The sequence below is a fragment of the Lepidochelys olivacea genome (assembly GCF_965140295.1).
Source record: "Lepidochelys olivacea isolate rLepOli2 genome assembly, chromosome: 8".
Taxonomy (NCBI): Eukaryota; Metazoa; Chordata; order Testudines; family Cheloniidae; genus Lepidochelys; species Lepidochelys olivacea.
Window position 1 is genome coordinate 30,937,213 of NC_140418.1, and position 16,560 is coordinate 30,953,772.

The window sequence follows — 16,560 nt, forward strand, 5'->3', positions numbered from 1 at the left end:
TCCTGCAGTACATTTGTGTTCTATTTCTAGTGAGTTGTTTTGTCATGCTGGAATTGTTATATTTAATAAAAGCCTTACGTAGTGTGCATAAACCTGTAAAAGATACTTGCTGACCTGTTATCTCTGACTAGAGAGCAAACAGATGATCTGCTCTTATTGACTGTGACTCTGGAGATTTTCTCATGGGGATTCCTGGAAGAGTAATGTAATTACTATGTTAAACTAAATGTTCCATCTCCATTATACAACTAGCCAATGCAGGAATGGGACACAAAGACTGTATTCCTATCTCTTGGGTGGGCATAGCCTGCTTGAGTTAGGTAAGGTAGCAATGTGGATCAGTGTCTGTCTGTACGTATGCAATGTATATATTTACTAGTTTTTTCATGGTTTCTCTCTTCCTTTTTTGTATAACTTTTTATTTGTCTCAAGACCTTAATAGCTGTCCAGTGTTTAGGAAGATTTTCTTCCACTTTGTTTTGAGCTTCATGCTATTCTTTTTGGAACTGTGCTGTATTCAGAAGAGTGAAAGCAGTGACATTTCTTAAGACCATGTAAATCTGGAGCAACTCAGTGTGGTAAAAAGCCTTACGCTGTCAGAATTGAGAATTCTCGTTAATGCATGTATGATGCAACAAATCTTCATTATGGGGCCAAACATCAAAATGTGGCCTCCAGCAGTGTGTGTGCACATCTGTCATGTGAAAATGAAGGAGAAAGACACCCCAAAGAGCTTTGGATCTCTAAGTTCTGTTGCCCGCATCTGCAAGTAATGATTTTAACCCATAAGTGCAAGTTTGGGGATGTTCAAGTGGAAGCTCAGTAAAAGTCCTTTTGGAAACCTAGCACTATTTTATGTCTTCACTTAATTTTCTTTAACGGTGCTTATCCCAAAGTTTAGGCACCTCTTAATTAATTCAGTACTTAATAAAATGACCATATTTAAATGTCCAGAAATAAAATCATAACTTACATTTTCTATCTTACTCTATTCATGCACCTTCTCCCTAACTGAATGAGAAACAAAGCACATCACTGTCTATATTTATAGCTTAAGTCAATCAGTTCAAGCTCTTTTTTAGACAGCACTCTTTTTAAACCTCTTTCATTACACAAAAATGCTCATCTGTTCATTTAAGATAATCTTGAGAGCACATAAATATTGGGAAGATAACTGGACTTCTGCTTTATCTAGATATAACAAAAGCAAAGCTGAATTAGAAATAGTACACTATAGAGAACACTAATGTGTTTTAAATTGAAAAACTGGCACTCAATTTATTTCTGCAAACAAGAGAGAAGGCCACTTTCTATAAGTAAATGTCACAGAATAAATTTAAACAACTCATGTGAGAATGGTGCATTATAAAACACCCTTTGGGGATATGTATTTCTACAAATTTAGATGACTATATTTCCTCAGTAGAACCCAGAAATAAAGCCTCATTACTCCTCTTGATGTATCAATATTACTACCTTCTTGTCTCATGTTTAAAAGAATGACTTCATAAGGTAGGAAGTGGTTAAGATAGAGGGTTCACTGCTATCTGATATTTATAAATGTCTGGTGGCCAATACAATGTACAAACTTAGTTTTAGTTCCACCTATAGTTGAGAACAAGTACTATGCATGTGTAATTTAGTGTGCATCTAGTGTGCATGTGTCATAAATATAAAGGGAAGGGTAAACCCCTTTGAAATCCCTCCTGGCCAGGGGAAAGCTCCTCTCACCTGTAAAGGGTTAAGAAGCTAAAGGTAACCTCGCTGGCACCTGACCAAAATGACCAATGAGGAGACAAGATACTTTCAAAAGCTGGGAGGAGGGAGAGAAACAAAGGGTCTGTGTCTGTCTGTATGCTGGTCTTCTGCCAGGGATAGACCAGGAATGGAGCCTTAGAACTTTTAGTAGGTAATCTAGCTAGGTATGTGTTAGATTATGATTTCTTTAAATGGCTGAGAAAAGAATTGTGCTGAATAGAATAACTATTTCTGTCTGTGTATCTTTTTTGTAACTTAAGGTTTTGCCTAGAGGGGTTCTCTATGTTTTTGAATCTAATTACCCTGTAAGATATCTACCATCCTGATTTTACAGGGGGGATTTCTTTATTTCTATTTACTTCTATTTTTTATTAAAAGTCTTCTTGTAAAACACTGAATGCTTTTTTCATTGTTCTCAGATCCAAGGGTTTGGGTCTGTGGTCACCTATGCAAATTGGTGAGGCTTTTTATCCAACATTTCCCAGGAAAGGGGGTGTGCAAGTGTTGGGAGGATTATTCATTGTTCTTAAGATCCAAGGGTCTGAGTCTGTAGTCACCTAGGCAAATTGGTGAGGCTTTTTACCAAACCTTGTCCAGGAAGTGGGGTGCAAGGTTTTGGGAAGTATTTTGGGGGGAAGGACGCGTCCAAACAGCTCTTCCCCAGTAACCAGTATTAGTTTGGTGGTGGTAGCGGCCAGTCCAAGGATAACGGGTGTAATATTTTGTACCTTGGGGAAGTTTTGACCTAAGCTGGTAAAGATAAGCTTAGGAGGTTTTTCATGCAGGTCCCCACATCTGTACCCTAGAGTTCAGAGTGGGGGAGGAACCTTGACAGCATGTGTGAGGGATGCTCCATGAGTGAGGGATGCAGAATGTGCATGAGTGAGGGATGCTACATTTTTGATGGGTGATGAAACCCATCCCAAGTAGAAATAGAGGCAGAAGTGAGAGCTTGGCCTATTTTCCCCTCAGCACAGGGAACTAGCTACCCTGTGTGTGGGATCCCTGGCTGTACTGTGAGAGTCTTTCCAGTCAAGAGCTTGATGTATAGCAGGTGGCAAAAATTGGACATAGAATTGGATCTTTTTGGGGGTGTCACATTTTCTTCCCCTCTCTAAATCATAAATGGGGTATAAATTCAAGGAGAACAGTGACTGCCTTTCTGTGGTTGCTGTGTACTAGGGTGGCAGATACTGCTTGAAAACTACACCCAATTAGCTGGAGCTGAACCTGTTGGAAAGGGGTAAAGCAGACTTGCTGGTGCAAGTGGCATGATGACACCCTCAGGCAGACAGTGCTAAAGTTTGGAGCAGACAGATCCTGAGAGAAGGAGCCCAAACTACAGCCAACCAAGTGTAGAAGACTTAAATTGGGGCAAAGTTACTGTAGAGGCAGTAAAGCGTGCTGAGGCTTAATCCTGGGGTTTTATATAGGTTTATTTGGGAACACCTTTTTGTTAATAAAGCAGATGCCAAGAGAAGTGGCTCTATTTTTGGACCGAATGAGCACTCCCCTTTGGAGTGGGGTTGGGATGCTATTGGTGTGGGGTAGGGCCTATCCAGACCACAATGCACTTTGGGGCATAACTTTGAGTGTAGAAATGAAACACGACAAATGTAAAAATATGCCCTGAAATGAGAGGTACTGGGGGTAGAAGGGAGTCCCCAGGAGGGGGCCTTATTGCCAGCATGCCCCCTGCTCCTAGTACTGCCCCTAGAGGGAAGTCTCACTGAGCAAGACAATGGCCTGGGAATTCTGAGTTAATTCATAGGAGAGATTTTGGAATCTAAATTGGGAGTGCCTTCCTGAACTGAAGTAATCGTGTCCAGTTGAGCCTACTTTAGATTCAGAACCTTAAAAGTGGATGGACTACTTTTAGGAAAGAGAGGAGTGTTACTTTCTAAAAGACAAGGAAGCGAGTTCTAGAGACAGAAATCTTCCCTAGTTGTATTTGTAGTTTTCTGGCCATTTAGAGATTAAATAAAATAAGCTGCTTAAGGAAGCGTTCCCAGGCATTTCTCTAGGATTTTGTTGCTTGTTTTCTTGGAAAAGAGCCCTGTGAAATTTGAAACCCCAGAAAAGAGAGGGCTTTGGTGTCTTTGCTTTGCTTGGTCCTCCTTGGTTTCTCTAGCTGCATAGATGTCCAGCTAAACCTCCCAGAAAACTGAAAAAAGCAAACACAACTTATCAACTTCCCTTTCCCATACACAAACACCTACATCTTAGACCCTTTATGGAGCAAGTTATTTGCTGGGCACTGGCTGCATGCTAAAGGAATTAAAATCTCCTGAGGTTGCCCAAGCCTTCTCTATTCTGGCACTTCCCACTGTTGGAAGTTTTTTGTGATTCAGGGTTGTTCAAGCGATTGTGTTTATGTGGATGTGTCATAAATATAAAGGGAAGGGTAACAACCTTTATGTATGCAGTAATATAAAATCCCTCTTGGCCAGAGGTACAGAATCCCCTTCTCTGTAAGGGATTAATCAGTTCAATTAACCTAGTTAGTACCTGACCAGAAGGACCAATGTGGAAAGAAGATACTTTCAAATCTGGGGAGGGAGAAGCTTTGTTTTTGTGCTCTGTGTGTGTTCTCTCGGGAGATAGAGAGACCAAGCAAATAATCCAGCTCCTACTGAATGATACATCTAAAATTACAGGAATAGTAAGTAATAGCAAGGAAATGCGTTAGAGTATCTTTTGTTTTAGTTTGTGAATTTTCCCTATGCTTAGAAGGAGATTTATCCCTGGTTTTTGTAACCTTAAAGTTTTGCCTACAGGGGAATCCTCTGTGTTTTGAATCTGATTACCCTGTAAAAATTATCTTCCATCCTGATTTTACAGAGGTGGTGCTTTTACTTCTTTTTCTTTATTATAAAGTTCTATGTTTTTTTTTTTTTAAGAATCTGATTGGTTTTAGTGTCCTAAAAACCCAGGGATTTCGCTGCGCTCACCTGTACCAATTGGTGAGGATATTATTCTCAAGCCTCCCCAGGAAAGGGGGTGAAGGGATTGGGAGAAATATTTTGGGGAGCAGAAACTCCAAGTGGTTCTTTTCCTTGAATCTTTGTCTAACTCACTTGGTGGTAGCAGTGAATACTGTCCAAGGACAAGAAAGGATTTGTGCCTTGGGAAAGTTTTTTAACCTAAGATGGTAGAAATAAGCTTAGGGGGTCTTTCATGTGGGTCCCCACATCTATACCCCAGAGTTCAGAGTGAGGAGGGAACCCTGACAGGATGTCTGACCCTGGCCTACTTTCTCCTGTGAAAGTTTTAAAATAAATGCTCTCCTGAGGCACAACACGACTATGTAGTGGTACTACACACTATTTGTACTTCAGTTAGTCAATATATAGTCTTCTCTTGCAGTCTTTGCGTGTACAAAACTTGCATGGATTTCAATGGGAGCCACATAAGGGGTGATAGAGCTGCATGCACTAGGCTGAAGGCTACTTTTATTGTTCAACTTGGTTGCAGTACAAAAAACAAAACAAAGAAGAAACACGCTGGAAAGCATTAAAATACCTCTTGGTGGGAATAGAAGACATTTGATCATATTTTACACGTAGGATGGTTGACGTTTCTATACTTGAAGTAGATTATAATCTCCTTGAGCCAGAGACTTCCTTATGTATTTCTATCACAGTGGGTTGCTGGTCTGACTGAGGTCTCTAGGTGCTATCACAGTACAAATAATACAACCTTTTTTTATTATTTGTGCAATAAACAGAATATCCTGTACTCCTTTTTATATGTGTCTTTAAATGTAGCACTGTAGCCTCTAGCTGTAAACAATTCTTGTGTTGCATTTAAATTGGAAGATGCTTTTCCATTTAAATTTGGTTGATGGTGTTCTTGGTTCTGTACAATGGGCCAAATTCACCTCTGGAATAAACAAGGTGAATTGCATTGATTGAGTATAGTGAACCTATACTCATGCCAATAATCAAGTTAGCCTCTGAATACTGTTGTGAGTGTTGCACCCTCTAAAGATTTGTAGAAAGATTGGCACTAGCATGTATTTAGAGCTAAAAACCCCACAAAATGCATTGTGGATGTCTGAAGGTTTAGAAATAATTCAAGTAAAATACAGACTGATCAATGCAAGCCCATCAGGGAACTTATTTTGTATGGAATTTTTTTAAAAAAAATCCGATAAATACATCAGTGTTACAAACAAGTGACCAGACTGGTTACCATTAGGGTCAGAAATTTTCAGAATGTTTTATATTGATAGAGTGCTGCTAATATTAGATAATTGTATTCATTTCCTTGTAGTGTTTTGACTTCTTTAGCAATCAGAATGTGAGGTGTGAGAAACAGGATGGGAAATCTGATCTGATGATCTGGTCATGACTTCCTGCTTCTCCTCATGGCTCTGATTTCTAGAATGCTAGTATTTATTATAGTTAAACAGCTTTTACTTCTAGTTCTTTGGATGAATTTTGTAAATCTGTTATGCAGAAAATATGTACCTTGTTGGAGTGTTCTTAAGTAGGAGAGTTTTGCCATTTACACAAAATAACTAAGTTTGTATTTTTTTTCTCTTTTTGTGTAAGAATGCAATTTGTTTGGGAGCAGGGGACAAACCTGTAAGTGAATACAGATCAGTTCTCTACTATCAGGTCAAACAGCCACGCTGGATGGAAACATTAAAGGTATGACACAAACATTTTTCATTTATATTTTCCACTTCAGTTGTCAGGTCCTATCTTTTCTCCTAAAAAACAAACAAACAAACCAAAACAACAACAACCTATTACAGTACAACTCACATTTTTTGTAACAAATACCTTGAGGTCTTGAAATATAGTTGCATGTATGTCTTACATCAACTATCAGTTTGGGATACATGATAAGTGATGCTTAAAGTTTCAGTCCAGAAAGCTGTGTTAGGATTTCTTGTTGTTGTAGCAGCAAAACCCATAAGATCATCTTAGTTTACCTTATGTCCTGAATATGCCATATTGAAAATGAAGTACACCATTAGCTGTATTGGTGTAAAATAGAGAAAGTGAGAAGCTTGAGTGATTAAACGAGTATGGTAAATACCCTCCTGTAAATTTTAGATTGTTATGGTCTTGGATGTCTGTTAGAGAAGAACTAATAGACACCTATGTAATGAGTGTTTAATTGTAATAGTCTGGAAGGTTCTGAAGGCAATAATTACAAAACATGGCTCAAGGTTACTTGACAAGTCTACAGTCAATGCTTTTTTGGAAAAGTGCTATGGAAGATGGGCTGAATTATGTTAGTAATCTGTGTAATAAGTCTGCGACTGCACCAATGTATGTAGTGACAGTGGATAGAGGAAGGTAGGTCATCTGCAGCTGTAAAACATGTTTGTAGTTTTGAAAGCACTGATAAATGCATTTTGATATCTTGTTGCCATTTTAAATTTTGGCAGTAACTTGAATAGATTTTGTATTGAAAGCCATGAGAAATAGCTGTGCTTTCAATTATTTGAAAATTGGGGTTTGAAGTCAGATTAAGGTAGTGTAAAATGCTGTGTTGTAGCTAGTGATGTTCAAGATAGTCTCATGTGACTTCAGGAGCCACCACTGTCTAAGCAATAAAGAGAGACAAGGTGAGTAAAGTAATACCTTTTACTGGATCAACTTCTGTGGGTGAGATAAGATTGCCTGTCTGTCTTTCATCCACAGAAGTTGGTCCAATTAAAGATATTACCTCACCCACCTTGTCCTGCTAATATCCTGGGACCAACACAGCTACTACTATACTGAAAATAGGAATAACCACAAGATGGACATCAGAATTATATTATATAATTTAAAAATCTGATATGTGACCCGTCAGATCATGAGAATGTTTTATATTAATGGAGTGCTGCTAATATTGGATAACGTATTCATTTCCTTGTAGCGTCTGCGACTTTTAGCAATCAGAATGAGAGGTGTGAGAGTGGGTGGGAATGTGATCTGATGATCTGGTCATGACTCCCTTGTTGTCTTCATGGCTTTGATACTGACTTGCTCTGCAGCTTTGGGAAAGTCATTTAATATTTCTCTACTCCAGCTCATCCATTACTGAAGAGGTATAATTACCTCCATAGGGCTTTATGATTGATGTTAAAGGGTTTTGAGAGGTATTCTATAAATCCATATAATTAACAGTACAATTTCACTTTCCTTTTTTGTTTTTGTTTTCTAGTACATGAAAGTTTGTCCGCCCTATAACTGATGGCTTTATCCATACTCGCATGCAAATTGGAATTGGTCCTGATGAACATTTTCATTCTGGACTGTATAATAGAAACCCAGGCACCCAGAGCTCAGTCTACTTCCTCCTGCTGCAGTCCTTCCTTACACCCTCCTCTATTCTGCTTCACTGTGGTGCCTAATGACTGTGGAATTCATTAGGAATTCCAAGCAGATGATTTCAGGACTAGGGTCTCTTCTGCTTCCCGAAGCCAGGCCTAGGCAAATGTGTTTTGTGTATGCAAGGCTTTATAGGGCCAGCATACAGGTGGGAAACAGCAGCACTGATTTTTGCATGTGGTTATATCTGTCTCAAGTTTCGTCAGGTGCCCCCTCTTGCCCACTCACCAGATGGCTGTGAGTAGGGTTGCCAACTTCCTAACAGCACAAAACAGAGCACCCTGGCCCCACCCCTTCCCCCAAAGGCCCCCCACCCCCACTACATTCCCACTCCCTCGGAGGCTCTCTCCCCCCACCCTTACTCACTTTCACTGGGTTGGGGCAGGGGGTTGTGGTGTGGGAGGCGTGGTGCCAGAAATGAGGGGTTCAGGGTATGTGTGTGGGGGTCCAGCCTGGGGCAGGGAGTTGGGGTGAGGAAAGGGATGTGGGCTCTGGGGTGGGGCTGGGGATGAGGGGTTCAGGGTGTGGGAGGGGGCTCTGAGTTTCAGGGGGGGGGTTGGGTTTGGGTGCAGCTTACCTCGGGCGGCTCCCAGTCAGTGGCACAGCAGGGCTAAGGTGTCCTGGCAGTGTGCTGTGCTCCGGAAGGGACCAGCAGGTCCAGCTCCTAAGCAGGAGGGCCATGGTCCTCTGAGCGCTGCTCTCGCCCAACGGCCCTGCTCCCCAACTCCCATTGGACGCGGTTCCTGGCCGATGGGAGTGTGGAGCTGGTGCTCGAGTTGGGGACAGCACGCAGAGCCCTGTGGCCCCTCTGCCTAGGAGCTGGACCTGCTGGCTGCTTCCGGGATGCAGCATGCTGCCAGGACAGGTAAGAACTAGCCTGCCTTAGACCCACAGCACTGCTGACCAGACTTTTAATGGCTTGGTCGGCAGTGCTGACTGGAGCCGCCAGGGTCCTTTTTTGACTGAGTGTTCCGGTTGAAAACAGGACACCTGGCAACTCTAGCTGTGAGGAGCCCACTGGACCCCATGTGTTTTAAGCCTCCAGAGTTGAACAGAATCCAGGCACTGCCTCTGGTTGGGATCCCTCAACATACTCACAGGGCGATGATCCTCCATTTAGCACACTCTTCTGAAAGCTGAAATTTTATGATCCAGCTGCCTACCCCCTGTTACCAGTGCCAACTGCTCTCTCTCTCCTAAAGCTTAAACACTCTCTCTTCGAGAACTTCCACCATCTGGTTGCTCTGTGTCCGCAGGTTAACTCTTGAAGGGCATGTGTGTAAGACATAATGCACAGACTGACTTTCAGAGGATTCTAAACCACTATTGCTCTTAATCACAAGAAATACACAGGTCTAGACAAAAATAAGTCTATATACATTTCTCTGCCTTCGTTTCCTCACCAGTCCAGAGCATATGTTTCAAACTCCCTCAAGTTGATACTTCCCATCATCAACACCTGGCTCCTTTGTCCTGCTGCTAGTAATTTTCCGCTCTTCAAACCCGAGCCTACTTACACGCAGGCTGGAGGAAGTGGCTTCTCCCAGCTCTAGACACCCTCCTCCTTAGCATATATATTGAGCAATCAGAGTACAGTCATTAAAGGTAACTCTTCTTCATTGTCCCTCATCTGGAAGAGATGTGCTTACAAGCTTGTCAGCAATAATTGATATACAGAGGCATTCCTTGATGCAGCACTTTTCAGTAAGAACAACTTCACAATGTCAACCAGAATTTGTAAATTGCCCAGATTGCATGAGTGGCTAAACCCAGCAATTAAAGGAATGGTGGATATTCATTTCAAAGTAGACAAGTTTCATTATGTGCTATAACTTCTGATTTATAAAAGGTGGCAGTCCCCATTGAAGACATGCAAAGAATACATCTGCGTTTCATGTTCAGACATAGGTCATCTCAAGAGTGTAAGTACAGAAATTTATTCTTTTTGTTTGCAATCAAGGTTGCCAGTCCTTCTAAAAAAAATAACACATGATTTTGTACTTTGTAGCTAAAGACAAGGGAGAAAAGAATTTTGCAATGGCCTATGTAAAGCTCATGAAAGAAGATGGTACAACTCTGCAAGATGGCTCCCATGAGTTGGTAGTCTTAAAGGTATAGTAATGAAGGTGGTTGCATAGAAGCAATTATTTTTTTCACTGACTTTTTTACTATTCAGTCTTCTATGATATTCCCAATTTTCCATGGTCTTCCTCTCATTATCCTACTAAAGACTTAAGTTATGTGGTCCTTCCTCTGAATGGACAAGACTGGATTCATCTTTTTCTAGAGTTGGTCAAGATGACCCCAAACATCTGCTATAGGTAGGAATCATTGTAGAATGACACAGGACAGTTGCTGTTCCCACATTTTAACCTTTGTTGCCCTGCTTAAAGTCTACTTTGTCCCTACTTCTAGAAGCTTGGGACAAAACTCAAGACGTGGACTGAAACCATCATTAGAGCTTGGAATATGATTCAGTTAATTTTACCATGATCTCTCCTGCCTTGTGAATAATCTGTGAACAGTTTGTGACTTTCTAGTATTTGTGAGGGGTTGGTTGCTTTATAATTACAATGAATACTAAGATGTGGATTGTATATGGTCAGTTGCAGGGATTTGGATACTGGACATTTGAACAGTGCTGGTTTGTTCTGATTGGCCACAAATAACATGGTTGACTTTCCCCCCCGCCCCGTCCCTAGTTGGATGCATGATATTAAACTTGGGTTTCTCAGGCAGATACTGAAGACAGGGAATTGGAAATGAATTTCCTGAAAATATAATCAATCCTGTACTTAATTAGTTGTTTCCAAATGTGTTCTGTCCAGTAAACTAGTTTTTCTGTAATATTCATGGAAAGCTATAACAGAGGCCTGCACACAACTAAAGCAAATTGTTTATAAATTCCAGTGGAGATTAATGTGTTTTTTTTAGATATTTGCCCACCTCTTGTTGGTGTTAAAACTGATAAATATTGAGGCCAGAAGGGACCATTATGATCATCCAGTCTTGACTGATTGTATAATGCAACCCATAAAATTTCAGCAAGTGATTCCTGCATCAAGCCCATAACTTCTGGTTAAGCGAGAGCATATATATTAGAAATGCTAAACTGAGTTGGCACATTATATTTGTGGTAGAAAATAGATCATTTCTGACAGAGAAATGCTACTTCTAGAATTCAAATACAGAAACACCAGTGCTAAGCATTTAAAAACATGAGTCAGGATCCCAGAAATGGAAGGGCTTTAAACTCAAGAGGTTTTAAATACCTTTTAAAGTTTTTAGGGGTGGTGGCTTTTTCCCCCTTTTTTTTTTTTGCCTTCTGATGTTCAGTCCTTTGGTGTGCACTTGAATCATGTTTTCAAGCTTTTCTCTGAAAGTTAGAAACTTTCTATTCAAAATGAAAGCTGTGACTCTCATGTATCTTTTTCTTTTAAAAAAATCCTAATTGTGAGACTGATAAAATTGAGGAAGCAGGCAACACTTGCCAATGTTCTAGTACATCTTCAACTTCAAAAGTGACCTTTCTGCCCTCAATATATCTCTTGATAATTTTCAGGGTTTTCCTGTGCTTTGCTTGGCTGCAGCTAGAGAATGGACATCTCCTCATGAGATGGAAACCTTTTTTTTTTTTTTAATGCTTTTGAGTGAGAACCTGAACTGAGTTAGGCACCAAGCCCCTTTTTACATCTTGTCAGTCTGGGAAGCATCTCTGACTTCTCTTAGGGATGCATTCGCATGAATTATCTCAAGAACTATTTAAACCATAAAAACTGACACCATAGGTCTGTTGGCACACAGCCCTTCTTTCACAGGCCAAACCTTTTGGAGCTATGGTAAATATCAAAGAGTAAGTCTCCTGAATCTAGAAATCCTGTGCCGAGTAAATTTCAGGTCAGTGCACTCTCCTCCACATCTGCTACACTTGGTCTACAGGCTGGCAGTTGCACCTTCTGATATGGTCTGGAAATTCAGCTTCAAACCTGAACAGTCATGATATTTGAATAGTTGCAACAATATTGGGTACAAACTGTGAACTGATGGATGTACTATATGGTGCAAGTAGCTATTCCAAGAGCTGTAGTTAGGTATATTCTATTTTCCTTCCCTAGTACCTACCATTTCATAATCTGACTAAAGTGGTTGTTTGTTTGTTTTTTTCATTTTAATAGGCTTCTTTTGCTAGAAGCTTGTGTTGGGGAGACTGTTTTCAGTTCTAGTCTTAATTGTCAACTGAGTATAGTTTTCCCTAATTTCTCATTTCTGAATCATTCCAATGTAATCAAGTTGGATTTTATGACAAACTGAATGCAGTCTGTTGTAGTATCTGTCCTCCCTAATCAATATCCAAGTGCATAAAATTATTGAGAGGACCTCTAAAATAATTTTACAGAATACAGATTAACTTCGCCTGATACAAAATTATGCTGTCATTTTCTTTGGCTCATCACTATTCACAGCCTCTCTTAGAAGGCCAAACACCACAATTCTGTTTTGATTGACTCTCTATGGAATGTCTTCAAATCAGAAGAAATAATCTCCTGTTTTACAACTTGCCGATTATTCCTGAATAACATCTCTAAGATATCACCTTCCCCTCCATCCAGATAATCCAGGTCACCCTCCTGTTAGATCTCAATTACTGCAACAACATCTTCTGTGACCTTGAATTATGCAGTCTCGACCCCCTCCCCCCCGCCCTTGTAGCCATTCAAAATGGTGCTTCAAAGAAAAATTTCCAGGATTCTTGCTTTGATCACATCATCCTCTTTGCATCCCTTCACTGTCCTCTTCTCTTCTCCATTTCATCAAACACAAACTACTTTGCCACTTTCAAGGCCCTTCATGTCCTATCCCCACTTTACTTCTCTGTCATGTGCTATTGAGAGGTCAACTCCAGCCTGCATTCTGCCACTGGTACCAGCCAGCATTGTCCACTTATTACATTTTCAAACAATCACCTTTCCAGTTTCTTCTGGGCTGCCCTTTGCATATGAGAAGGAGCACCCTTTGAGCACCCTTAAAGTCACCCCTCCTTAAACTTTTCCTGTGGTGCCTAGAAAAAAAATCTTGACAGTGGTGAGGTTGCTGGTGTGTCGCGACTGCAACTTTCTTCCTGACCAGCATTGTTTGTATTTACTTGTGCTCCCCCGTCTGTGTGCAGTCACCTGTTTTCTCTTACCTATGCTTACTTTGTAAACTATTTTGGGGGCAGGGACCCTCTTTTTGTTATGTTTGAGCAGTGCCCAATGCTTGTCCAGGACTGTGATTCCTATGCATTCCTGCAATACAAATAATACATAACTAATATCTTTTCAGGGTGATAGTAAGAAAATGGAGGATGCCAGTGCTTATTTGACTCTACCTTCCTCTCGTCAACATGTGGAGAATAAAGGATTGACCTTAAGCCGAAGTGCTAGCAGTGTGGGAGGACTCTCAGTAAGCACACGGGATGCCTTTTCTATTTCAACTCTGGTTTGTTCAACAAAGCTAACTCAAAATGGTATGCAGTTCATATTCTTGTGTAAGCATTTGAAAAAGGCTATTACACGTTCTTAAAACTCACACGGACATTAAAGACTGACATCTTCTCTGCCATTTATTTCAGTGGGTTTACTGGGTCTTTTGAAGTGGCGCATGAAACCAGAACTGCTACAGGAAAATTTAGAAAAATTGAAGATTGTGGATGGTGAGGAAGTTGTGAAGGTACCTCCTTTCCAATGTTACATTCAGTTACACAACTGCTGTTCTGTTGTTGTTGGCGCTCTGTAAATAGCAGACTGCTGAGTTCCTCTCCCCTTTACAGATGATTTTGTGAACCTTCTGCTTCTCCTTTGACAGAGGATAGAACATTTAGGCTTCTATCAGGCTGTTGTTCATGGCATTCAACAATCATCTGATAGAGGGGATTAGATCGTGATATGGTTGGTTATTCATGACCTCTATTATTTTTTTCCATTTAGTAGAGTAGGTATGCCATTGTTATTCCAGAACCTAGTCTTCCTCTACACAATGGAAAGAATACACCATTCCAGTCATTTAGGAAGAGGTGATGTTGCAGAGTGCAGCTGCACATCACTCTTCCCTGAGATCAGAGATAATTTTCTCTGATCACATAAAATCATTACAGTGACAAAGTTTTGTCATTAATGGTACAAGATGCTCAGAGGAAACAATTTTCAATATATCTTAGTACCAATCTTGGTGAAAGCAAAATACAGTTTGCACACTTATAAGGATTCATCTAGTGGGACAGTAAGAATAATTTTAAAATAGATATTAGGTACAATATGGATGGAGAAAATCATGTAGCCACTATAGGATGGTAATTTAGGATTTCATTAGTATTATGAGGAAGTGTCCTCATATTAGACAGTTTAATATCAGAAGTTCCTATGCTGACCTCACACATTGTTGCTTGCTGGGCCATGTTTGAACAAGTGTGCAAGAGTACAATAAAATTTTGATGTTAGATTAATTTCATTTGATTCACTAGCAGATATGAACATATAGCCCACGGTATTTGACTTCTTTCAGCTATACATATAAAATTTATTTGACCAAATATCCTTTTGCAAATTTGAAATGCATGTGCAGAAGAAAATCTAAGTGACAACATAACAAATGTTTAGCCTAGATGAGAGTAGATTAGAGGTTGTAATACTGAAAGAGCTATTGGATAAATCTGAATCCCTGTACGTTAACAAATGCAAGTGATGTGCATTTACTTTAAATATCAGTTGTTTATTGCTCCATGTAAAGACTATTTGCAAGGTTGCAGAAGTAGCTAAAACTGGCAGATACAAATCCTCAAGGGAAATAACTTCTGTAACTTCCCATTCATAAAGGCGCGTGCCTCCAATTTTTATTAGTGTTTTTCCAGAAGGTAGAAAGATGGCTTAATCTTGGTCTTTCTCCTTGTCAAATTGTATTCCCCATATGTGTATCTACATCTATCTAGCTATATGTCACTAGCAGAGGCAGTAATACTGTCCTGTATCCAACAAGTATAGCTTATTTTCTGTGTACTTGAAGCTTCACATAGTTGTCTTCTGGGACACCCACCTTGATTAAGGGAATATTGCTCAGCTAACTCATAGTCCCATGAATATTCCAGACATAGTATTAATCCAACACTTAGAGGTCCTTAATTCAACATCTGACTGCTTCCACATGCCTTAGCCAATGTAAACATGTTGTTGTTGTTAGTTTGTGGTTCCGTGTCTCTTCCCGCTGCACTTTGTATGTGTTCAAATCATTGGGAAAATAGCTTAAACAACCATTTCCCCCCCTGCCATCGGAACTTTACTTTGCATCTGTAGTTTACTCTTCAGGAAACTAGAAAACTGACTTACTATGCAAAACAGGTGACGAAGGCTAGCACACCTTATACCTGGGTCCCATAAATATATCTCTGGCTGTGTGATCCAGGCAACTGCAGACTCATTAGTCTGATCAATATATGCAAGGCTTTAGAACAAATTGTGAAGGAAAGAATAATTAGACAGACATAAATAGGAGATAATGCAACATGGTTTTACCAAAGGTAGGCTGTGTCAGACTAACCTGACATCTTTCTTTGATAACTGATTCTATAGACAAGAGAAATGTGGTAGATCTAATTTATATGGACTTCAGTAAAGCACTTGATAAATGACAATGAAAGTCCATTTAACAGATTCCGGACTGCATCTTCAACACAACACAGAATTCTTGAATCTTACAGTAACTGTTGAATATACATGTAGTTTTTATCCAAGAAATAACAAACATTTGCTTTCAGCTAAGCTTTTTTTAAAAACTTTTTTCTTTCTGCCCTCTCTAAAATGACACTAATGAAAACCTTCCCTGATCCTTAAAGTTTTGAAAGAAAGATAATCTTAAGTGCATAAACCAGCCTCTAATTAAAGTTAATAAGGTACTTCCTGGTGGGCAAGAAACTCCATAATTGTCTACTAAAGAGTTTCTGCCCCTTCTTCCAAAGCATCTAGTGTCAGCCACTGTTGGAGATGATGATGAATACAGATGGGTTCCTGGCCTGATCCGTTATGCTTTCTTCTTCTCAAGTGGGGTTAAAGATTTATCTATCTGGGGACTAATTTTGCTACCTACCCCCTTTTTTTTGGCGCTTCACCTTCGTGGGTATTTTCTTTGTGCAGAGAAGACAGGATTGGGACGTTACTTGTGAAAAGCACCACTTTGTTGCTATTCTGACACTCTCAACTATACATCAGAGCTAAATTTTAATTTTGGACTTATCATAGACAGGTGATTAAAAAAAAATTAGGGAAGAGGATAATAGTAAACATTGCCCACAAATCTAGTTGGTAAAGGAATGTTTGCCTTCTGCTGCTGTCAACAGATATACAATAAGCATTGTTTTTATTGCTGGGTTATGTATGCTGCATTTTTTAAAAATAGGAATATATTATTAATGCTCTGCCGCCTTATAACAAATGCAAGA

At 39.9% G+C, this 16,560-nt stretch overlaps 1 protein-coding gene across 1 annotated transcript in view; it reads left to right on the forward strand.

Moving 5' to 3' along the window:
- Positions 1-16,560, forward strand: part of DOCK2 (dedicator of cytokinesis 2) — a 502,335-nt gene that overhangs the window by 74,592 nt on the left and 411,183 nt on the right. The window contains exons 15-19 of the mRNA XM_084636234.1: positions 6,315-6,413; positions 9,943-10,015; positions 10,102-10,205; positions 13,416-13,599; positions 13,705-13,802. Of these exons, the coding sequence (XP_084492360.1) occupies positions 6,315-6,413; positions 9,943-10,015; positions 10,102-10,205; positions 13,416-13,599; positions 13,705-13,802 (558 nt within the window). The remainder of the gene's footprint in view (positions 1-6,314; positions 6,414-9,942; positions 10,016-10,101; positions 10,206-13,415; positions 13,600-13,704; positions 13,803-16,560) is intronic.